This window comes from Falco punctatus (assembly GCF_963210335.1).
Source record: "Falco punctatus genome assembly, chromosome: 2".
NCBI classification, from domain to species: Eukaryota; Metazoa; Chordata; class Aves; order Falconiformes; family Falconidae; genus Falco; species Falco punctatus.
Genome location: NC_137581.1, coordinates 22,145,481 through 22,170,699, shown reverse-complemented (window position 1 = coordinate 22,170,699; position 25,219 = coordinate 22,145,481). Strand labels below are relative to the sequence as shown.

The 25,219-nt window shown below is 39.0% G+C and overlaps 1 protein-coding gene across 6 annotated transcripts in view; it reads left to right on the top strand.

The window, feature by feature from the left end:
- Positions 1-25,219, top strand: part of ATP8A2 (ATPase phospholipid transporting 8A2) — a 357,046-nt gene that overhangs the window by 228,526 nt on the left and 103,301 nt on the right. For all 6 annotated transcript variants that reach the window (XM_080376382.1, XM_080376381.1, XM_080376380.1 and 3 more), the window contains 6 exons: positions 11,348-11,422; positions 14,103-14,225; positions 15,577-15,655; positions 18,979-19,040; positions 19,381-19,437; positions 23,618-23,725. In XM_080376382.1, the coding sequence (XP_080232508.1) occupies positions 11,348-11,422; positions 14,103-14,225; positions 15,577-15,655; positions 18,979-19,040; positions 19,381-19,437; positions 23,618-23,725 (504 nt within the window). The remainder of the gene's footprint in view (positions 1-11,347; positions 11,423-14,102; positions 14,226-15,576; positions 15,656-18,978; positions 19,041-19,380; positions 19,438-23,617; positions 23,726-25,219) is intronic.

Below are 25,219 nucleotides of genomic sequence, written 5' to 3'. Positions count from 1 at the left end.
CTTTCAAGGAAAGAAAAAAACCCAAACCAGTAATGCATATGACTTCACAGAATCCCCGTACAGCTGATGATTTTTCTTATTTCCTGGTTGCCTTCACTTTACATGGTGTGCTTTGTTATTAAAAAAAAAAAAAAGTCCTAGTGTGTCTCAACTCAATGTTGAATTGATGCATTCATTCTGCGCCAAGGAGCAAGGGGAACTACTTTTCTAAAGATGTATGCTGTTCTGATCTAGAATGAGGGGAGAATACAATAGGGGGAAAACTGTAACTATGATTTAGTTGGACAAATTTTCACATAATATATGATTTCCATAGAGAATAATGTCTTTTGGAGCTCTGCGGTGTTCTGAAGAGCTTGCTGTCCCAAGAATTTATTAAGAGGGAGCAAATATGGACCTTAACTGCATTTAGTTCATTTGGCTTGCAAATGGAAAACATTTATTCCCTCTTGCACTCTGTAGGTGCTTTTCTGCACCTGAGTCTAGTTCTGAAGCACAACTACTGTTGGAGGACTAGAAGGGACTTACTTGCACAGCAGCTAGTGTCATGCTGTTCTGTGTAGATCAAGTGAATCATGGTATGGATGCTGTGCATATTTCCCTGCCTCCCACTGTCTGCTGTATTAAAAGTTAGCAATACTCATGCTCATTACTGTAGTTAGTTAAAGGAAATTCTAATCAGTTTATTTCAGAGATAAAGTGGATTTATAACTTTAGAGTCTTGTACAAATAGAGTTTTCGTGTTAATATGTATTTGCCTAATTTTCAAGTAAGAAGTAAGCTTGTGGTTAGTTGTTCTTCATAATTTTTTGTTCCATGTTGCGTGTAAAGGATGAAAAATACATCTTAATTCTCAGAGTTGCTACTTACAGCATTGCCTAAGCTCAAATTTTGTTTGTAGACCTTGTTCCTGTGAGCACTGCCTCAGGTGCAGTCTCAGCTTTTTGTTGTGTGTAACCACTCAGCCTTCCTGTGTTTTTGTGGAGCTTGGTGAAAAGCTACAGAATCCAGAGGTATGTTGCTGGCCCCCATTCGGAGGCAATTTGGTCATTTGTCATGAAGGGTTTTCCTAGCAGGAAGGTGATGGTGTGAGTTAGCTTGCTGGAGTTAAATCATTTGCGAAACGTTGTGAAACCAAGAACAGGTTTGTAGCAAGCATCATTAGCCTGCCATAGTCTCTCCTTTACTACTCAGCCTTTTCAGGAGAGTCATTCATAAAAAGAAGCAGTCTCTGCGGCTTGTTTGGTGTATTGAGCGAGTGTCCAATACCCTCCCAAAGGCACAAAATGAAGTCTTGAATTCAGCAATCACATGAATGCATTGCTCCTATGTATGAACTTTTTTTTTTTTGTCATCTAAGGTATTTTTTCTTAGCTACTTTGATTATTTTTTTTCTTCGTACACAGCTCTATCAGAAGATACGGTGAATGCTTTCAAGGCACACCAAGAATTTCTTTATAGGTATTGCAGTGAAAACTAATTGCTTTCCAAAAGTTCAAACGTTATTTTTTAGTGAGACGTAAATCAAGAAGTAATTTACCAGTGAAATGATTGCACGTTCTTACCATGTGCTGCGTATTTTGGCAAGAGGTATTTAGGGTCCAAGTCTTTCAGCTTTTGTCTGCATGTAAAGAAATACATTTAGACTAAATTACCAGTATTGTGTGTGTTTTCCACATGAGAGGAATGGCAGTGAGAGCTGGGGAGAGACCTTTTTTGAAATAGGCTTGGAGCCGTTAGGGAAGCAGTAGCATGTTTAAAAGCAGGTGTGTAAAAAAAGAAAATGGAAAGTCCTGTCTATTTTTAGATTGTCTCACTGACCAAGGAAATGGTTGTAATACTACATAAAACTGGAATAAATGTAAAATAAGTACTAGGGAGCTCTTTAGATTGCATCGTGAGTCCTGGTAGTTTTGGGCTCTGTGCTGCAATGCTAATAGAGTTGTGGGTAATGAGAAACATGGGCTGCTCCCTAGATTACAACTGTAAAGGTTTGCTCTTGTCAGTATGACAGTAGATGAGCTGCTGTTTCCGTAGTGGTCTGGCTTTTCTGTTGCTGAGTTTGGTTTTTTTTCCTTGGGTTCCAAACTGTAAGAGAACTATGTATAAACTTCCTGGATAAAAGTAGTTTAATGCAAGGGCTTACAGAGACTGAATTTTATTTCATAGGGAGGAAGGGGGGGAAACAGACTTGCAAGGGGCACCTGGCAGTTCATGTAGCCATAATAGGGAATCCTAAGGGGTCTGTGGTTCCAGACCTAAAATGACCTTGCTACAGAACTGCTTCTATTGCACTTAATTCAGCAGCTTTGCAGAAAGATTCCTTTATGTGGTGACAAGGAAAGCAAAATCTGTGAAACTGTGTGCGAGTGCAACATAAGGGACTACTGCAAATAAAGGTTTGAAGGGAAAGGATTGAAGTGTAAAATAGGAACTGAATAGTGACGGTCAGAGTCTTGGTCATCACCATCAGCTTTTCTGTCAGTATAGGGAATGCATTTGGTCCTTGGAAACATTAAAATAGTATTGATTACTGCAAGATGTTGCCTAGGTTTATATCCAAGAAATAAGAACACACAACTGTATTTTAGCTACATAAAATGAATATTGATCTCCCTACTACTTTTTATCCTGGTGCCCTGTACCATATGCAGGTATAAGTGAATGCATTTGTATGTGGATTGTGAACTTTTTGCTTCATTAAGCTACACATAGGCTACAGGGAAATTGCCAGCTACACAATGCTATGGGAAGAAGACAACTAAGAGTAAAGGTAATATTTTCTTAATGAATTACAGCATTCTATACATTCTTTTTTTTTTTTTTTTTTTTTAATTTAATCTTATCTTCCTCCATTCTGGTGATCTCTTACTCCTTTAGGGGCAGTGCTTCAAAGAAATCTTTACGTGTTCCTGTGTTCTTGCAATGCTGTTCTGGGGTACTAGATGAATGAGGTCCGGGTTTGGGATTTTATCTTTCAGCTAACTGGATGTGAAAACGGAATGCTATGATTTTAGAGAAATGGATTGCTTGCTAGTCACTTCAAGGTATTTGCATACATGTCTGTGACAGAATGCATGTTGCAGTAAGGCTAGCTCCAGCTTGGGTGGGACCAGGTGTATTCCACCAGTGTCCCACAGAGTTACAGCTCCACAAGGATACAGGGTTGCAATGTGGGTGTTAAGATACAGAGGTTTGTCATTTCCACTCTCCGCTTTGTAAATGCGCGCAATGTTGGGGTTTTCTGTGCATGCCAGATCTTCTAGGGCCGGATTTGTGTTAAAGCTTCTGGTCTCTGTTCTTGTTTTGGCACAAGAGGTGTTGATGAATTTTGTGGTTACAGGTCTGTGGTGATGTGCTTTATTCAGGCTGCAGTGAGCCCTAGCGCACATCCCAGGTATGAACAGCCTTGGTGCGTTCAGCCATACTTTTGACTCATGGTGCTATCAGGCTTCATTCAGGGAGCATCATGTGTTTTGTTGGCTTTCCTTCTGCTTGTACATCAAATACTAGACTTGCTGGCCTGTTGATCTTTTCTATAGCCCTTTCTGTGCTTGCTTTCCCTTTCATTGCCCTTACTTGGCTAATAGTAGTAGCATCCTTTTTTCCACAGTTCCCTGATCCTTCTATTTCAAATACTACTTTTCTTGCTTTCTGACATGATTTTTATTATTGGATTCTAAGTGCTTAGCAAAATTTCAGGTGGGTAAGTTACCTGAAACTGTTCTGTTTCCTCACCTAATAATATAAATAGCTAAACTTGGGTCTTTTTTTAATCCATTTATTTCAGCATTAAAGAACAAATTAAGAATAACAAACCCAAAGCACATCTATTACTTCATTGTTGGCTAAAGATACCATTTAGCTTCAGAAAAGCCAGCAGGTCATTTAAAACTATGTAATAGCATGTCCTTATCTTTTTACGCGAGATGTGGGTCAATTACACAGTTGTGAAAGTTGTATCAAGACCAGTCTGGAGTGATTACATGCTGATGAGATACCATAAATTCTCATTAATACATGCCAAGCTATTAATAGTCATATTGTACTTTCCAGTTCCACAGTGATGTGCTAGTACTCAAGGGCAGTTAAAGGAGCTGGCAGGGAAATCTGGGAGGCAAAAAAGGAAAAACAAGCCCCAAGAACGTTTACATTACTGAATGGCTGCAACATTGCAGTCACTGCTGCTTTGAGCATAAGCACGTCTTCCATGACAATGGAAACCTTTCTTTACAGCTGCACTCTTTTTGCTGAAGGAGTGTTATGAGTAATGTTTGTTTTGTAAAAAGAGCTGATGGTACAGGGAGTTCATAGCATGAGTTTACACTGTAGTAGCAGGAGACAGTGGCCTGGTGTGATGCTTCCAGCTTGCCAACCAAGCAGCTGAGCCCACCTCACTCCCCAAGCAGGGGTGAAAAGACGATATAGCCAACGAGCTTCTGTCTTGTTTCTTCTCAGCTGGCATCTTCCATCTGTCTCAGCCTGACTTCCAGCCAGAGCAGGATGCTCTGCTGGCTTTGTAGGATAATGATGGGTGACTTCCCAGCATCAGCATTCTTGATAGTCTTGCTTTGGCTGTGCTTTGGACCCCTTTGACTAAGCAGGTGTGCTGAAACTCTGCGTCCTGGACAGAACTGTCCTGAGCCATGTTGTTTTTTAATATGATTTTTAAAAAGTCACTATGTAAGTACTGTCACTTCTCAGGTGTCACACATATGCATGATGAAACAATCCTAGTGTAGCCGTGTCAGCTTAAGAAAACTTAAGGATGGATGAAAAATAGTAATATCTACCAGAGTAGAGTTGGTTCTGTTTGTAAAAGGGAAGTGTTCTGAGGAACCCCTAAGTTTAACCACATCTTTAGGCAAGTATGTCTGTCCCTTGGTAGTTCAGGCTATTTCTAATCACGTTATCGTAGGCTTGTTTCTGCAGCAATTAGTATGCTGGAGAAATACTAAGACCCTGGAACACTTCCCACCAGAAGAGCTGGAGAAATATCTTACCCTTTCTACTTGGTGTCATAAGAATAAAAAAAATAAGTCAGATAATAGTTTTCTGTTAAATTTGCTCTAATGGGCTGCATGTTCATTTTACCAGTGAGGTAAATATTAAATACATAATTTGACATACTGATTAGATGTTTGTGTAATTGAAGGAACACAAAAAAAGAAACCCACCACCCTACTGTGAAGAAAAAGAATTTCCATGGCCTGCTATGTTTTGTGGTTTGTTTTTTTTTTTTTTTTAACATGTTAATTAGTGTGTTGTGGCCAAATGTTGCTGGGAGAGGCAATCTTCTCATGTCTTAAATGGCTAGTTGCTTCTGATGTATACTGCATAGTCATCTGCAGATGTGGTGTCTTTCCACAGGGCTCACAACTCCTAGGGCAAAAAACATGATGGTTCTCTAATGGTAACCACTAGGAAAAAAAAACCAAACAAACCAACAAACAAAACCCACAGGTTCACTAATTCTTACTTAATTTTGAAGTCTTCAGAATTATTCTGAGGATTTAAACTAAGAATTGCTAGTTTGTGTGACTGAGTGATGTTGCTTTTGGCCCTCATGCCCCCTTTTCCTCTGCTCTCTCTGTGCTTGCCCCTCCTGTTGTATGTTACTTGTGCTTTGGAGGATGGGTGTCAGTAGCTGATTGCTTGGAGAAGAGCAGCATGGAAACAACACATATAAGGAAGAAATCAAATTTTCTACATGTCTTCTCTATAAGTAGAGAAAGATGAAGCTGATAAAACTGTGCTCTTTAGTATTCTGAAATATAAACTGTCTCTCTGTAGTCAACAATAGAAGAAATAGCAGCTGTTCAGGGTTATTTAATAAACTAGTGTTTAAAGCCAGGAAATCTCTATTGTATTGGTTGCTTTGATATTTATCTGACCAAGCTCTGCAATCAATGCATAGGGGTTTTTTAATGAGATAGAAGGAGCACAAAACTTATAAAATATGTGTGAACACTGGTGGAGAATATTGGAGATGATTTTTAAGCTTAAATGGGCACTTGTTTGGAGTGCATAGGCCTGGAGCAAATGCTTTTCGATTGAAAAATATTGATCTGTTTTCAGCAAAGAGTTAATAAACAGTGCGGGGGAATAAAAGGAGCGAGGGAAATATTCCTTGGCAAATCAAGTCAGTCTTAGGCAGCCATGCTTACCCTGTCCAATCTTATTATCGAGGCTCTTTACCTATGTTATAAAGTGGGTGCTGTATCTTCTCTAACAAAGCGATTGTTTTAAGGCTGTGTGCATTTGGGAAGGCATAGGAGTCCGGCATGGAGACAGACATCTGTAATGAGAGGTTTTTAATCACGACACATCATTAATGAACTGCACAGGAGACGCACAAACCTGCATTATTGAGCAAACTGTAAATGAGCCTGTTTGGTAAGAACATGTGAAATGTGTGTGTGCTGAGAGCCCAGATTTTTTAGAATTAAATTCATTTCTGAATAGGAAAGGCATCCTGTCTGGCTATAATTGGTGCCTGTGGCAATTGTTGATACCCTGACTACATTAGCTTTCTGTGCCCTTTAGCAGAATTGGGAAAACATTTCTAGTACTTGTTAAGCTGTCTATTATCAAGACTTCGTAAATATACACGTTTAGAATAGATGATTTGCTATCCCAGTGCCTTAGAGCACTTAAATAAATTAGTTCCTACTATTTCAGGCATTAATGTTGCGGTAATTATGCATGAAGCAATAATGCAATTAAAATTGCCTTCCAACTTGCTCAAGTGGGAATATTTTTTGAAAATAATACTTGATCTTTTCTCAAAATGTACTCTAGAGCAGGTGGATAGGCTCGTGGCTCAAAATGGCAGCGCAAGACTCTTTTACCTTGAGATCCTCAGTTTGCCTGCAGCTCAAGTCAATATTAACCAAGTTTTACCATCTGTTGGCTTTTGTCGACCTCTGGAAGGAGGCAGCAGTCTCATTTCCACATCCCACACACCCCCCTCCTTTCTTTTTTTCTTCCCCCTTCTCTAGTGGCACAGTGCCCACATCACAGCTGGCATTGAGTGCTTCAGCAGTGGGGTTTCTTACTTAAAGAATGTGGCCACACTTCAAGGCAGGAAACATGGGGTAGCTTTTAGTTTGCAACATGTTCCACTTTGTGTGCACAATACCTACTGGTTTCAGATCTTTGCAATGTCTGCTATAATAAAGCATGGCAATATATCAACCCAGATTTCAGCCGCAGGTCTGAATTTCTTTACAGTCAAATTGGACCTCTTGTCCTTGGGAGAAAAATATATATTTTGTAGCTGAGTTACAAATAAGCTTTTCCAGCTTTTTGGCAGCCAGGTAATAGTTAAAGTGAAAAGGTTTCTTTTTTTCCAGCCAGAAAAGCGGTTTAATAACTTTGGGTCCATTTGTTCATAGCAGTACTGGAGTTGAGCCCTGCAAATTCCTGGAGCTTGGCAAGCCAGGCAGACTTGGCAAGTTTTTCTACCAGCTTACCAACTCTGAGTCAAGTATGGGTTGTTGCAACTTCATTCTGTTAACAGGAAGATTGAGGTGGAGGGGTTTTTGTTGGTTTTTTCTCTTTGCTGACCTTAAAGAATACCATATTCTCTCTTACAAACAGCTGGTCCTAAACCATGCATGACAATTTATGGTTTATGTTCAATTCAAATAGGTGTATATTTTACACAGAGTATCTGATTTACTCTTGACATTAAGATATTGAGGAATTATATGACATTCTGTCAATTGGCATTTGATAATGTGAGTCTCTGGAGAAGACAAGGATAGCTGTTATTTTTCAGTGTGTCGTAGCTGTAACAGCTTTTGCCCTCTGTCTGGAGCATGTGGTGCATGCAGACTTGCATAAGCGTTGGGAATGTTCTCACTTTGAATTTTCACCTGTGTGGATCCTGCCAAAAGAAAAATAGTTCAAATTTGGCTTTTGAAATAGCAGAACATTGAACTTTCTGAATGTTACTTCCTGGCCTTCTGAATTACAGCAGCTTGAAATAAGGAAAAAAAATTCTCTTTAAGGGGTTCTTTCTATGTTGAAAAACACTGCAGAAGGCTAAAGATAGTGACACTTATAGTACCTGTTTACCACAGTCAGACACGTCCATCTCAGTATTATTCTCTAGTAAATGACTAATCTGAAGGTGATTTTAGCAGGGTCCTTCAATGAGTTCTGGTAGGGTAGGAACTTAGAGTAGAAAGAATTGGGTTGTTGAGGGGGTATTTTTCATTTGTACTTTGACAGTCTGCTGCATTGTGGGGCATCGTACCAGCTTTTCTTTGTCCAAGTTTTAAATGATTGTATTATCACTTCATTATTGCTAGTATTTTTTTGGGAAATGTGTATCTAAGATGTTAGCTTTGCCTGGTTTGGGACTTTTCTCCTAGCCTTGGGCTTGCTACATAAAGTCTGGCTGCTTTGTTTTACCGTTTTGATGGAAAATCAGCAACATCTTGCTAGAGGACTAGTTATGGGAGGCTATGGTTTCAGAAAGCAATGATTTTCTAAGTAGCATGAGCCAATGTCATAAAAGGCCTCAACATTTGCTACAAATCTTTGAAATTTGCTTTCTCAGTGGGGTCTAGAAAACAGTAGTGCACAGGTTGTGGTTGCCAGCTAGCCAGACAGGCTTCTGATTTGTGAGCTATTTATGTTTTGTAGGATTGCTGCCTTCATTCATAGTTGCAATTAATCGTAAGAAGCCTGGAGATGCTAAATGCCTGGACTGTCATTGCTAAATATCTGAGACTATCCTTATTTAAATCTCTGTTTCTTCCTAGGAGAAGAAACTGTTTAGTTTCTTACCTAATAGCTCAAAATTAATTGTGGTTTCTTTTTGGGGCATCAGGCTTTGTACCCAAGATCTTTTATGTATTTCATTTGAAGTGTTGCGTTAAGTAGCTGATTTAAAATGCTGGTTGAAAGACTCCAAGTGTGAGAGTGTGACTGGTCTATGTGTGCTGCTTTGAGCCATTAATTGAGTCTTTAGAGCAAGATTTAAAGAGCAGTGATCATTCAAGTTTATACAGTAGAAATGATAAAAAAAGCTGTGATGTAAAATGTGTCTTCCCTCTGTCCTTTTACTGGGCAGAGCTGGGGAGGTGAATACTTAAATGCTGATTTAATATATTGTGTGATTGACAATGTGAAAGAAAGAGGAAATTTTTTTAAGAAACTGGAGAAATATTTTGTGGTTTATACTAGGCTGATGCCCTTCAGCTAAATGGACTTGGTAAGAAACTGTTGGCTCTTAAGAAAGCTTACAAGGGCACTTCTGAAGTACAAGCTGCAAGAAGGTGGCAGCAGGTATAGCAGAGTAAAAACTTCAGAGTAACGTAGGGTGAAATTGATAGAAAGTCTCTAGTGGAAAGAGCAGTTGCAGGTTTAAAAACCTGTAGGAAATAAATTCAAATAGCTGCCTACTGTGCAAGGCATATCTATTAGCAAATGAGTTGAGATCAGTGGCATTGCTTCTCACTTGAGCAGTGAGTGCATTAGAATGATTAATTTTAAACAAGAATGGTGATATACTAGATGTAAGAACAGCTGTAGAGGGTCAGGATAAGAGTTCAACTAACCCGATCTCTTATCTGTGAACAGTGGTAGTTCTCTGGCAGACACATCTGGTCTCCAGCTTTCCTTCCATGATTTTTTTTTTTATAATTGCTGTTGGCATCCACAGCATAGTCTGGCAGGCAGTTCCCCTAGGTCAACCATGTATTGTGTGGAAACCCTTTGCTTTTTCTTTTTGTGTAGCTTGCTAATCTACTGTCTTGCAGCAGTTCTTATTTGAACAACTATTTGCTATTCTTGTCAATCTTATAAATATGTTAATCTTCCCTTAAGTTGCCTCTGTCCCATGCTGAAGAGTCCTAGTCTGTTTAGACATTGCATCTATGGCAACAGTTGTAGGTCTTGATGCAGTATTGGTAATCTTCTCTTGTTGTTTTTCTTAATTATTTTCTATCCGTTTTGGGTAGGAGCAGGGGAAGAGATCAGATGACATACAGTTAACTAATTGTCATTGGAGGTGTTTTGCTAGGACACTAATACCGCACAAGTGAGCCAGAGAAGAAATTATGCTGGCAGGAGAGTGCTGCTGTATGTGAGTGACAGAATGGTGTCAGAAGAGATGCCTGGAGTGGGTGCCGTGGGTACTCAGGCAGTGAGAAGGGAATAGGCATGGGCATCCCTTGACTGGTCTGCAATACCTATGCCTGCAGTGCAACATGAACTTGTAAAGCAAATGCAGGACAAAATGTGTTGAAAGGGGGTGGAGAGAAGGAGTGTTCCCACACATAATGTTTAGCTAATTTTGAATGAAGTGCCATGTTGCAGTGTGGAGTTTAAAATGGACTACAGCCACACATTCACAGAAATCCTTTGTTATCTAGTAAGTGCAATGGTTGACATGCAAACTGTTTCAGGATGCCCTTAAACTGTTAATTATTCTTCCAATTTCTTGGGGTAAGATAATTCTTTTCCTTCTTGCTTATATTGTTTTCTAAGCTTCTTTCAATGCCCACTGACTACGTATTTTGTTCCAACCCGGTAAAGCACTTCTTGCTTCAAAAAGCTGCTTAAACAAGATAAGAAATAGGCTCAAGGAAGCTAGGTCCAAGGGAATGCTAAAAAGAGTTTACCGATGTCCTGCAGCTTACAGTGGTTTCCTGGGATTGTGGCGTTACTGAATCCCCTCAGCTGGAAGGCACCTCGGAGGCCATCTAGTCCAACTTCTTGTTTGAAGTAGGGTGAACATAAAATTCAAACCAGGTGGCGCTGGGCTTGCTCAGCTAGGTTTTGTAAGAAGATGAAGACTCCACAGCCTTTTATTACTAATTTGTTAGTTTATTAAATACCATGCTTACACAATCTAGACAATAAGATTATAATATTAGTAAGACTATGTAACTGGTAAGTTGGTGTCACTGGAATTCTGGGACTGTAAAAGTAGGACACTAGTCAAGCAGAGAATCCATCCAAACACATTTACCTTGGAAATTCTTTGCAAACCATGATGGAAACTAAAGTGGCTTCTGGCTTCAAGCATTTGCCAGCAATAAAGACTTTGAAATAGTTTGAGGCAATTTTAATTTTTTAGCGCAATGGTGCAAATACAGCAAATTGTTCCATCACCTGAGTATTTTATTTTAAATAAACATTATTCTGGCAGTACTTAAAATGTAAGACTTCAGAAGATAACTGCCTGACAGTACTGAAAATTAGTTTTAGAGCATGACAAGCAGCTGTCTCCACATGGTGGTTTGTGTTCTCCATCCTCCTCCTCTACTGTAAATGGAAACATGTACTGCAGTAGTAATCTAAAACTTCTTGTTACTTGTCTTTGTTTCAGCTTTGGTTTGCTTTCATTAATGGATTTTCTGGACAGATCTTATTTGAGCGGTGGTGCATTGGTCTGTATAATGTGGTAAGTGCTACAAGTTTTGACTTTATAGTGCTTGGGACTTGTATATTACTGTGTGTCCCATTTTTCACAGGTAACTGTCTCGGTTGTATGTCAGGAAAGGTGAGTTCATTTGTAAAAGCCATTTTGAATCCACTCTGAGGTAGATAAAAAATTTTGGTTTGGGTGGTGTTTTTATCACAAAAATAAATTTGGGAAAATGTGTTGAAATACACATTTTGCCTAATATAACCTCCAGAAAACTCTGTAGCTTTTAGAGGGAATTTAATTTGGTCTTCAAAAACATCTTCAGCCTTTTGTACTGAATATTTTGCTGACTGTTCATGTTCAAAATAGACACAGAGTCTTAATCTTTGAGTTTTGATGGGTTTTTTTCCCCTCAGACTCTTAACAGATGCTCAGAGAAGTGTCATGCAGATGCTTTGGGTTGACCCGTGCTACCTATGTCCAGAACGGGAAGTAGTGTTGCTGCGTCACCAGCATTTTTCACTTGAACCAAGAACAAGATATGTCAGTCCAAGACTGATTCCTGATTTTTGCTGTGCTCCATAGAGTGCCACAGTATCGCACATGATTTTCACTTAAATCAATACTGCTATTTAATCGATAACTTTCATTAAAGTCTGGACGATCTCTGGGACCAAGTTCCATGCCATTGACTGATTTTGAGTGTTACCTTTGCAATGTTACTGATGAGTGACTTGGTGTCTGGGTTTATAAACCATTAGGACATTTTGTCAGTGTTAGAAAATCCTTTGAATTTCTCTTTGGAGGGGGGAAATTAAATTATTTTTTTAAAGATTACTCATTCCAAATATATGGTAATACAGAAGAAGCCAGCAAATTATCACTATCACTGAGTAGTATTAATGGAAACACTTAACTTCTGTCGCATTAATTTTAAAAGTGATGGCACAAACCCTCATATCCCATAAGATTTCATATTCTTCATGGACGGTATTTGTTCAGGGATTTTCCACTTCCTTGATTCTCTTCATCCTAATTTCCCGACCATTACTCGGTCTCTGTCATTCACATTTAGATATTTGCATCTATTACCTTTAAACCTGATTTGATGGATCCACATATCCTACATAAAGCTCACGGATGAAACTAGTCTTCTAGAATCAATGAAGTAGAAACTAAGCCTTTTTTTGTACGGTCAGTATATTCTAAAATTAGAACTAGTCGCATGGACTCATGAAGAACCAAGCGCTAGTAGGATATTAGGGACTTCCATAATTTGAAGAGGTTAGATTTTTGAAGTGGTCTTAGGTCTGTCATTCTCTTCTGTGCAGATTAACCTGTTATTTCACTACTAGTCTCATTAAAATTGTACATGTAAGAAATTACAGTAGCAGTGTAATTCCTGCTTTTGCACTGTTTTGCACTGGAGGCTTACAAAAACACTAGAAGATTTACTTCCAGTGAGAATGTAAATACCCCAATAAACTTGGGAACCCTGGGAAATAGCTTAAAGATGTATGAAAATGTGCCCTTTTTGCAATATATTGGACCAGCCGTCTTAGCTTCAGTTCCCACCCCTACTAGCCTACTGCCATTTTAACCATCTGGTTTACCAATTTATGAGCAAAAGCAGCACATTCCCAGTTGGATCTAGGAATGTAATTATTGATTCTCACTAGTCTCTCATCTCCTGTGTTGCTCTTTGCTCCCTGACTACCAGCTCACTGCTGGTGGGAGCCACAGCCTAACTTCTGCAAACGTGCATAAACACTAGAAACAACTCGTAACTTCAAGCTGATTCTTAACTTCAAGAACACTTCTCAAACTGTTAAAAATGTATGTGTGTGTCAGATTAGAAATTATTTTTCCGATATAAACTGCTAATATAAAAGGAAGTGAATGAAGTTTAGTATTCAGATGTGCACCCTGGTATTATTTTCACTCTGTGCCTGCACTGTAGACTGTGAGAAACATGGATAGCCAAGCTGGCTTTAAATGATCTGCCTCCGCTCCTGGAAGCACTTGAAGAGCAGCAGCATGGGACCCAGCAGAGGCTAATTTACTCTGCTTCTGGCAAAGTGTCCTGCTGCCTCTCCTGGAAAGCTGCTGAGGCTTGGTCATCTTAAAAGTCTATCCATAGCGCAGACACATACTGCAGTTAATTTGTTCCTATCAGTTCATGCCTGCCTCGAGAATCCCCAAAGCACCATAATACAGAATGGCTTTTGTTTTTCAGGAGGGTTTTTTTTTTTTTTAATGTGATTTCCACATTTGCTTTGTCTGTGAACTTAGCTTTGGTTAAGCGTATTACATTTAATTATGGCTACAACTGCAGTTATATTTGAACCCAGTCCCACAAGGCTTTTTTGAAGAAGTACTTGTCTTTCCTTTGCAGTCTGTGTTTTACCCTTGCTAGGTTAGCTGGTACGTCAGAAGCTAATGATGCTTAACTACTTGGGTTTAAACTAATTGGTTAATAGTATGAATTTTCTTTCATGTTTCTCTTGTTCATAAGTCAGTATTTGAGTTATGAATTGCTGAAATTCATGTTTGGACTTGTTTGGGCATTTGAAAATTATGTCAAATAACATGCTAGTTGGAAGTAAGTCCTCACTGATGTTTGTGGGAATTTTGCTATTGTCTAGGTACTGAAGTATTATCTGAGATCCACTTAAAACTAATAGCTGCTTTTAATTAGTATTTGCTTTTCTTGCAGATTTTCACAGCACTGCCACCCTTTACTCTGGGAATTTTTGAACGATCGTGTACTCAAGATAGCATGCTTAGATTTCCACAGCTATATAAAATTACTCAAAATGCAGATGGGTTCAACACAAGGGTAAGGGAAAGTCTGTTTCTTTAAGAAAAACCGTGAGTGTTCATATTTTCCAGGTCTTTCTCATTACAAAACTTATTCCCCACAGTTACTTCTGCTTTATGCTAGCCACTGAGAATGATTGTTCTGCCTCCCAGTTCTTTTCAAGGGATTGTATTTTCTTTTATTAAAAAAAAAAAATATCCTTATTTTTAAATAAGGATTTTCTGCTCTGGCTTCAATTGAATCTGGTCCTGAAATATCCATAAACTTTGATTCAAATTAAGATTTGTATCAGAGTATGATTTTTCAATTCACAACTAATGATAAGCGGTGAGTTTATGACTTTGATCGGAACTGGATAACATCACCTGGATTTTATTTAGAATAGAAGTTGTCATAATGCTTTCTACTAGGTGGCTTTTTCACAGTTAGTATAGTTCTATTCCCATAGTTCTTTTGGAAGATAATATTTTAATTGGATTATTTGGACTTTTGCATTTTGAAGAATATGTTTTACTTCAGTGCTAGCATTTGGAGTTCTGTCTTTATAACACGTACATCTAAATGTCCTTCTGAATCAAGGAAACTGTACATTTGATTTGTTTAGAGAAGAAATTGTACAGGATGTAAAGCTTTAATTTGTGTAAAACCTGTAAGTTAAAAGTTGTGAGGCGTTGGGGTCTGCAGCAGGTCTGCAGACGGGTTAGTTGACTTTAAAGACTTAATTGTGTACCTTTAAGACAGTCACAAATTGTCAAGCCTGTAAAAAGGATGTGAAAACCCAGAACTTAGAAAGGCAGCATATGGGCACATACAGCAACAGCAAATAGCAAGCAAGAAGAAGACGACAGAAAGCCTATCAGCGTCTGACACATGTACTATCTAAGATACATAAGTAATATGTAAAAATAATAAATGCTATTTTTGGCCATTTTGTCTGAACCTAGCCACGTAGATATAGTGGCTTTATGTCCATCTCGACTTGCGTCGCCACAGTGAGGCACAAAATATTTGCCCATTAAAAGAAAACAGAACATTTCATAGTACCGAATCGATCTTTTAAAATAATTTTTTGAGGTAATTAAAGGAGGATTACTCCATCTCTTTGCTGTGTTTTGATAACTATCTTAAATTACATGCATGTTTACTTATTATATTTTAAGTTGTTAGAATAAAACCATTCAGCAGGACCAGTGTTTTCTTGTGAAAGAGCAGAAACTGTAGGAGGAAATAGATCCTGCAGAAGTTTAGGTATTTCACTTCAGGACAAACATTGTCTGACTCTTAAACTACACAATGAAGTGTTTGTTAGGAGTTAGAAAGAGGTCAAGAGTTTTGGACTTTACTGATGACTTGGTTTGTTTTCCCTCAGGTTTTCTGGGGTCACTGCATCAATGCCCTGATCCATTCCATCATTCTCTTCTGGTTTCCCCTGAAAGTGCTGGAGCACGGTAAAGGCTTCATTATTTCTTACGTCAGTAACTGATGTTCAGTCTTACAGAGCCTGTGTGTTTGCAGAATGGGAGGTCGTGACAAGTCCTGAGAAAATAATGCTGACAGACAGTTCAACAGGCTGTAGCTGCTGAACTTGGCTAGTTATCTAGTGAGTTTCAGAGCTTAGGCTAATTTAACATAATTATTGTTCATATAGTGACTTTAATATGTGAAAAATGAAACTGCTCCTTTGCCGAAAAGTCTCACTTTTGAACAATGAAGGATGTTCTCTAAAATGCTGTATTTTTTAGGTAGAGGGTTGAGATCTCAGCTTTTTACTCTATAATGTTCTTAGAGAAGCTGCATTACAACCACTTGCTTTATATGTTGTTGGACCTTTCCTGTTCCATAACACAGTAATGTAAAACAGGATAAAAGAGAGAAATTTCACTACTGTTGAGGTCCATGGAAAAAATTGATTGGAATGGAGGCAGACCAAATCAAGAATCAGAGATACTGGGGAAATGAGACTTTTTGCTATACGTATTAGGTTTTGCTTTTCGTGAAAGGTACTGCAACTACTTGGTATTTCAGGGAACAGTAAATCCCATATGCTTCCTGCCTAGCTTTACAATATAGTTGTGTGGACAGAAAAGAACATGGGAAATCTGTTCCTTTACTGTTGTAAGAAATAGGAGTAGATCAGATAAGGAATTTTGGGGCAGCAAGGGGGGGAATAGTATTTATTTGAACTAATGAATTTATCAAAACTGAAATGCCTTCCTGGAAAACACTAATTTCAAGAAAACCTTCTCGGTTCCACGATAAATTAATTGGGGAGGAGGTGAAAGGAAATGAAAACAGAGGGAGGATGAATGCTCACATCAGGGGCATGATTGTGAAGATACTTGTGGAAGGCAGGTTTATGTTTATCTGGCTGAGTAAAATGTCAGTATGGTAACCTCAGTGGCAGCTTCACACACTGTCTGATGGACCATACAAGAAAGGGACTTTCCTTTCTTCCGTACGTGGGTGGGAACTCAGTTCAGTTTTGGGGAGGGGGTTTTTATGGTTGCTGGTTTTTTGCTTTCATTTGAAGGGTTTTATTGTTCTGTGTCGCTATTTTTGTAAGAAATGTTAGTCTGAAATAGCTCTTCTTTCAATCCAACTTCAGAAATTTTAGACTGTTTGTCTGTAGTGGCTACAGTTAAATAAAAATACAGATTTTGTTTTAATCTTCCATATATGTTTTTAACTAATTCCTAAATAGATAATGTACATTTGTTTAATTTCAACAATTAAAGTAAGACTGCCATACTCACCTGCTCAGATGATAATTTTCTGAGTTCCTCTGAATAGGCTGCTTAATTTTCTTTGAGAAGGAATGAATATTTATTTTTCAAGTTTCTTTGTATTTCCAAGTCAAAAAGGGATTTCAGTGCCAGAGACAAAAATATGCTGTTCACACTGGGATGGTTTTTAACCTCTTGAGTTCCTTGGAATGTGAAGTGCATATAGTCCATGAATGGGCACTTGTATAGCTTTAGAAAAATGTATGTTCGCTGAGTGTCCTGCTGTTCTTATTAACAGAAGTATCATTCCTTTCAGTACCGCTTAGCCTCCCAAAGTGCAAGGTCATGGAAATCACTGGGAAAAAAGGCATTAACTTACTGCGTTACAATGTAACTTTGAAAAACCCTGAGTTTTACACCAAAAATTACTCAATTATTTAAATGTGCACTGTGACGTTGCACTAGAGCAATATACTGGCAGAGTCATTAGGTCAGTTTGTTCTAGGTCTGTCAAAATGGGTATGTATTTAAACATGCCTTTTTCTTAGCAAACTGAGATTTCGGGCATCAGCAGTGTTCATTGGACATGGAAGGCTCAGTTCTGTAGTGCTCCTCACCCTCTTTGTTGACACTAGAGGAAAGAGCAAAGTGACTGTTAAAACTTGACTTGTATTTGTGAATGATGTGGTCAATGCCTGAAGCCACAGAGTACCAGGGGAGGAGTTGGGCTGATAGAGATGCCAGTGGCTAGAAACCAAATCAATTCGCAATCAAACTGTCTCAGGCTTTAGCTCCTGCTGCAGTGTTAGTGACTAGTTTGCTGCTGTTCCTTAATAGTTGGGGGTCAGAAGACAAAAGAAAGCAGGAATATAGCACCAGCAACTAACGGAAAATACTCTCAACCTGTCACTTCTTCAGAGACAACCACATGTAGCTACTGTAGAAGAAAACCATGACAAGTAGGCTGGGGTAACTGCACTGACTAAATATGTAGTCTTTTTGACTGTAAGCCTGGCAGTCTTCACCACAGAGGTTAGGGTGTCTGGGACTCCTCTAAAGACTTAAAAACTTCCCGATCCTGGAGACCTATATTATAGGAACATAGTTAACTAAATAGATGACCCTAGTTTAAGAATGTCAGATTCAGTTTTGCAAATCTAGCAAAATGGTACCCTCATAGTAGAAGCACTATGCTAGGCAGTATGTGTTTAGGAACAGGTCCAAGGTTTTATCTTAAGCCTTTTTCATCCCTGCTGTTTGTGTATTTCTCTAGCAGTTGTCTTAGAACCTGTGAAAACAGCAATACTTACCATGCTTGAGTAATGCTTGAAAGCTCCTGTGAGTACTTGTTCATTTGGCATTAGTGTGGCTGTCGAATGTGCTTTCATGGTGTTCCGGTTTTATTCAACAAGGGCTAAGAAAGACTAAACAGACATTTGACGTATTGCCAAGGCTGGCACTTGATAGATTAACATGCACTTACCCTTGCACACACTTGACTAGAGAAAGGGTGCATGGAGACTGAATGCTGCTCGGTTACTGAATTAATCTCCAGTAAGGTATTTTAGGTTTTACACGTGTCTTTCGTAGATGAAATTTTTGCAGCTTTTCTTAATTGAGCTCTGTTTCACCACAAATCAGCTGGTGTTTCACAGGCTTTTTCTCCACAGACAGTGCAAATAATGGGATTTTTTTTAGAGGTGTCAATAAGTCGTACAGAGCAGATAGTGGCAGAAGAAGTGGCACTGACATACCTCAGCTCTTCTAGGCAAATAACATCTTAGGCCGTGGCAGACACTTCCCCTTTTGCTAGGATGACTTCTGGCAGCTAGAATTATGGATATACACGCTATCCAAGCACGGTGTCAGAGGCTTGCCTTAGCACAGCTTCTGCATTGCCATTACCTCACAGCTTCTAAAGTGCTTTTAGATATCCTGAAAGGCAAGGCTGGGACCAGTTGTTTTGTCCTGAAAATCTCCCTGTTATTTCATCCGTTCTGTTGATATACTGGTAAAAAATAAGGTATTTTTTTTCTTTTTCCTTTCAGATGCAGTATTCACAAATGGCCAGGGAATTGACTATCTATTTGTTGGAAACATAGTTTACACTGTGAGTTTGTGTACCCTAGCAATTTTTGCACGGTATAATTTCTTTGATTTTTTTTATACGCCTTCAGAAAATGGTGTAAATCGGGAGGAAGTCTATGAGTAAAATAAAATCAAATTTGTGCTGTGTGCCTGATTTTCCTCCTTGTTTCTTCATTTCTTCCCCCCTGACCCTGACATGCACCAACAATATCTTCTGCTCTGTCCTTCCCCTATCCCACACTGCCAAGGTCCTGGGTTGTTACCTAAATGATAGGAACTTTTTAGGTGTAAAGGAGAGATTGGGTTGTGAACAGCACTGAATCTGAGAATGTTAGTACTGAAGCTGTCTTTTTTCCTTGCAGTATGTTGTAGTCACTGTTTGTCTGAAAGCTGGCTTGGAAACAACTGCATGGACTAGAGTAAGTACTTTTCAGTATCTTTTATTTTATTAGCACACCTTCCTCCCTAATGAGTATTAATACAGAAAAGAAGTACTGAAAATAATTTGAGGCTTCAGTGTTTTAATTTGATCTTTCACGCAAGGATAAGCTGCTGAGCTCCGTAAGTAAAGAATGTGAGAGAATGAACTCATAGATCACATGATACATGCGATAAAAAAGGGCAGCCTGTCAGAAGTGGGAAAAGAGCACTGAAAGTATATGGCCAGCTTATCTAAATATTTAAAATTTTACATAAATTCAACTTACTACTGTAATTGCTGAAGGAAACAGATCAAGAACATAATCTTTGTACTCTGTGGCTCCTTTAAAAATTAATGCAATAGGGAATGAAAGATGTCTACCCACAGATAAACAACCAGGCTTTGAAAATGTCTTTGAAGCTAACAAAGAGCACTAGTGACTTCACATTGGATGAGATTTTTTGTTTGGAGACCTAGTGTAATAACAATGTTAGTCAAACAGTTATTTTGATCCCTAGATTTGAGTCATTCACTTGCAGTGAGTGAGTGCTCTGTTACTGGTAGGTGTCAGAATCTGGCAGGGCAGTGACCTCTAAATAATAAGGGTGGTAGGAGTGTTTCTGTGTTGATGAACCTCCCAATACCTTCCTCCCCTTCTTTCCCCTAGCCCTTCTGAAATCTTTTGATTTTGATGGAGTCCCTGTTTCTTAACACCTGTGAGATACCTTGTGGGAATCTAGCTTTCATGGCATACTAATACACTCTGCTCTCAAGATCAAGCTGTTTCAAGAACTGTCATATTCTTAGTTTCTTGGAGGGGCTTGGCTTAAATCTCGTAACCTTCTGTTAGTTGTAAAATGTTTTCTTTCATTCCTCACAGAGGAATTGTTAAGATTAATGAGCTGATGTCTGTTCTGAATTTTAAAGATGAAATGCTATCTGTATGGGTTATTTAATTATTAGGGAGATGCTAATATTATCTGCCTCGTTCTCTCATCTGAAAATAAAATCTGTTCTTTTTTTGTTGTTGCTTATGAATAGGTTCTGTATTGTGTATCAACATTTTAAAATGCAAAAATATTTAAATTAATCCCTCATGTACTAGAAGAGGATATATCCAAGTCTGCATTGGAGGCATGTAAACCTGTTTAGATCCTGTTATTTGTGAATTATTTCATAGGTCCTCATCTCTCCCCTTCCCTGGGTAGCTGGTGTCTTTTCAGGCATTTGGGGATAATCATGATCCAACTCTTTTTCTGAACTTTGTTTTAAAAGATACCATAATGTTCAGTAGATCTCAGTGTTCATTAACACTGGCATTTTATACAGAAATTATTATGCGTAGAAACGTGTTTATAATTAAGGTTTTTTCTATGTACACTTCTAATTCCTGTCTTATTGTTTAGGCCAGTCATCTTGGAATCTGATGTTGATTACAATAATTGTTTCAGCTGTGAGTTAATCAACATGCAGAGAATCTTTAGGTTACTTAAAGTATTAAATATACAACATTGAGTTAAGCCTCTTCCCCATTCTCAAGTGGATTGGTTACAAGCAATTTGTTCTTGAGAGTAAGAAGGACACTGCCACTTGGCAAAACATGTTGGGTTCAGCCAAAAGGTTTAGGTGAATAATGGAGATTCGAAGTGGTACATCCAGTAGGTAGTATGGAAAGAAAGGCTTTGGTAGAAGCGTTAACGTGACACCTAACAAAACCTGCACGTTGGAGCTGTGTGGAGCAGCTTATGTTACGTGTTAACTGTCTGGAACACTGCAGTAGGCTTTTTTCCCAAACGGTTACAGCTTTCTTCACTGCTTTACCACACTAAATGAACTATTTCAAATAAATAGGATGCAGAAGATAGCCATACAGTTTGTCTACTTTTTATGGAGAGCCTTGACTTTTTTTTTTTTGACTGTTGTTCATTTAATACATCTGATGGACTTGCTTTTGCTTTGTACATGAATTCTCTGGGGGTAAATGACAGATCAGTGGAGAATCACCAGTGCAAAGGTTGGTGGGGTGAGAGTGTAACACTTTCAAGGAGTGCTCTTACTGAAAGCAGAAGCTCTTTTAAAGGTATAGAAGCAATTCAGGTGGGTACAAGCCTGAGATAAAGATAACATAAAATCAGCAAACTCTGCTGAGCTGGAAAGGGCAAGGTGAAGAGCTGCAAAACTCAAAAACTGTTCTACTAGCAGACTGGAAAAAGAAACAGGACTGACACACACACACACACAAAAAGTCACTTCACTAGCATAAATAAATCTCCTACAGAATAAGACTACATCTTAGATTGGTTTCCAGCTTGCTTTTATCTTTCCGGATTCTAACCATAAAGTCTGTAGGAGTTTTGCAGCTTGGAAGCATCAGTCCAGGCTACACTGAGCCTTCTGTCCACTTGGATGGACGGAAGGCTGTGTAGCTCAAGAGGTGTAATGACCTTTTGGGAAAGCAGTGCTGGTGCTGTTCTGCCATTGCATGGGGCTGGCTTTCATTAAAGATTAATTCTTGCAGCAGCCTCGCAGTACTTGTTCTTTGGGAAACTGAATGCTACAGTTGCTCACTGGCAGGGTTTTATTTTAGTCCAAATCTTGACATGAACTGTCACTAGTTTTCAGAAAAGCAAGTAGACTGAAAGAATAAAATCCCCCCCTTTTGTCTAGGAGTTTAAAAAAAAATAAATCCTTCCAGTCCCTTAGTTTTACTCACATTAAAACTGAATCAGAAAATGTGGGTTTTCTTAAATAAAACAGTTGCTGGTTAGATCTCCTGGGTGAAACAGAATAAATAGTAAAATCTGAAGACAAATCTTCTTGCCCACTGTGTCTGTCCAGGAAGGGGCCTGTCCAATGTTCTGCTCATTAGCCCAGCAACTTTAGGGTTGAACAAAATTCCAGCTTTCCAGCAGTGTCTAGAAGAGTGTTCTTTCCATCACCTCTGATATTTTGCTGTGTGAATACTTCTACTGTAAGGCAGTCTCCAATTGCTCCCAGCTATCTGCCAGTCTGCAGTGGTGCTGCAGAGTCCTTGCTTGTTTGATTTTTCTTAGTGCCTGAGCTGGAGAAAGCTCTCCTTTCTGAGGATGCTCAGTGCTTCCAGAGGAGGAGCAATCTTAATTCCAGAAGTTTGTCTGTCTCTTAGTGGGCAGAACACAATGCTCAGACACTTCTTTGGTTCTCAGACATACTGTTCAGAAATTCAACAAATACAATCATCAAATAGAAAATATAAAGCTGAGAACTAAACAGACGCAGTGCCCACCACAGCAACCAGTATGTGAATTTATTCCCATGTTCCTAAACCCATATGCAATTAGTAATTAAGATTTATGCAGGTACTTCTCTGAATTGAAGCCAAAGTCATCAGCCTCAGGAGCTGTTGGCATCCAGAAAAGCTGGAGCCAATAATGAGCTCAGTTGCTTGTTACAACTGAAATTACTGATTCCATCCACTGCAGTGTAAAAGTAAAACATCTTAAATCATCCTGAACAGCAAAGTAGTTGGGATATGTAGGAAAAATTACTTTAATGCAACTGAAACGAAGTTTGTGCTGGACATGTTCTTGGTCACTTCAATAATAGTTTTATTTACTCTTAGTGAGTCTACAGACTAAAGAAGCGGTAAGTATACAAACTGGATTGCATATCCATAAATCCCTTAGGATACCTTTAAAACAAAAAAAGCAAAGCTGATCAGTAGATGTTGGTTGTGGTGGTATATTGAATTCAATTGGCATTGAATCTTCCTTTGTGAAAGGTAGGAGCGGTGCACGTGGGCTTGTATGTATATATTCTACCATAAGGGATTTGTCTGTGTGAACTTTAACCTGAGCCTTTGAAAATTTCTGCCTTGATGTGTGTGTTGAACCTGGCATGTGCATGACGGGAAGCAGGAACAAGATGAGAGGAATCAGGGTTCCAAGGAAAATCTGATGTGTTCTTGGAGCTCCAAGAAAGACATGTTGGCCAAGAAGACTGTCTGCCTGCCCTGTTGTGAGGCAAAGATTAAAGAGAACTGGTTTATGCTGTTTAAACAACCTGTGCTACTGGCCTGAAACCAAATGCAGTAGACAGGCCTTAGTGAGACCAGGAGACACCTGAACAGAGAAAGAGCTATAGGTTAGGTGGACGCTGTGCCCTGTGTTGACTCTCCTCCTTTCCCTCCTCCTCAACAGTTCAGTCACCTGGCCGTCTGGGGAAGCATGCTGCTCTGGCTGGTGTTCTTCGGAGTCTACTCAGCCATCTGGCCCACGTTTCCCATTGCACCAGACATGCTGGGGCAGGTCAGTACGAATGCTTGGCTGTGTGGTGAGCTGCTCAGCACAGTGCCCTGCTGTCGCCAGCGCTGCCTGCTGCTTCCTCAACACTTACACAATGGTTGGAAAGGAATTGTGCTCTAGTAAGAGTGCTTGTACTTCATTTTAACCTTTTTTTTTTTTAATCTCTGCCTTCATTTATCTTAATTTCCTCATTAGAAGAGCTCTTTTTCTCCCCAAAAATGACATCATACATGATGATATGCACTGTGGATACTGTATGACAATTCTCAATTCAGTTGGATAGTAGTGAGACTGGTTCTTTCACTAGTGCTTTCCTGGTAAGACTTTGCGTTTCATAAAATGCCAGGTAGAAATCTAGTTTTATTAATTTGGGGGTTTGTTGTTTGGATTTTTTCCTGCATTCTTTCTCTTCCGTATGTTTTGCTTTCACATTGTTCCTTTTTACCTGCATTCATTTAAAATAAACCACAATTTACTTGAGCATAGGATGAGATGGTCAGAAGCAGAAGGGAAGCTGATGTGTTACTGGCCCTTTTAGCATACTAGAGGAATTTTGAATTTGTTTCTTCAGTGTCAGCTGAGTTCCAGGTGGTGCAATTTTCCCTTTGGTGACATTATCTCAACCTGTGGTGAGAAGACTGAGTCATGAGCCTGTCAAAATCACTCGGGAGCCTTGTGCCTATTTAAAATAGGTGTTTCCCATGAACAATGAAGTACTTGATAAATGTATGATAAAAAGTTTTTCTGTAGAAGTGGAACTGCTGTCAAAATGACCAGGAAAAGCTATTTTGTAACAAGTTTAGAGTTTTCTTAAAACTCTAAAACAGCAAAGATGGTACAGAATTTAACAAAGAATCTAAGCATAATGCATGTCACCCTTGTGTGTACTAGAAAACAAGAATAGAAAAGCCAGAGTGTTTGCGAGACAATTAGAGATTTTTGAGGTTACTTTCATGTTTGTACTCAACAAGATCAGTCAGGCATGATTTTGTTAGTGTTCTAGCCTAATACATATTTTATTATCTTGTGCTAAAACACTGGGGATAATGGAGGTTATGGTACGTTTTCAGGGACAGCTTTTTAGAGGCAGGAGTGACAGCTGACAGGCTCAGATCAGCAAGTAAGTGACTGACAGACAAAGCCTCAGTTGTCTGCTAGGACTTCATGGTGGTCTTTGTGTTTCACAGCACATACAACATCAGTAGCTCCAATTTGGATTTTCATATATCAAGCAGAAGTTTGACTTGAGTATCATGCAGAGCCACAAACATGTACTCCACAGCAGACCTGTAGTGCTGCTGTTAACATGTTAGCCTTCTGAAACACGAACAGTAAGGTTAGCAGTTTCTTCATACAAGAAGAGTCAGGCTATCCGCTTTAGTTTGGGGTTGCATTTTTTCAAAACTAGCTCCTGTTTTTTTTAATTGCAGCTGCAGCAAAATTCATGTTGTGTCGGTCATCAGTATTTGCTCCAACATAAGCCACAGGTCTCAGAAC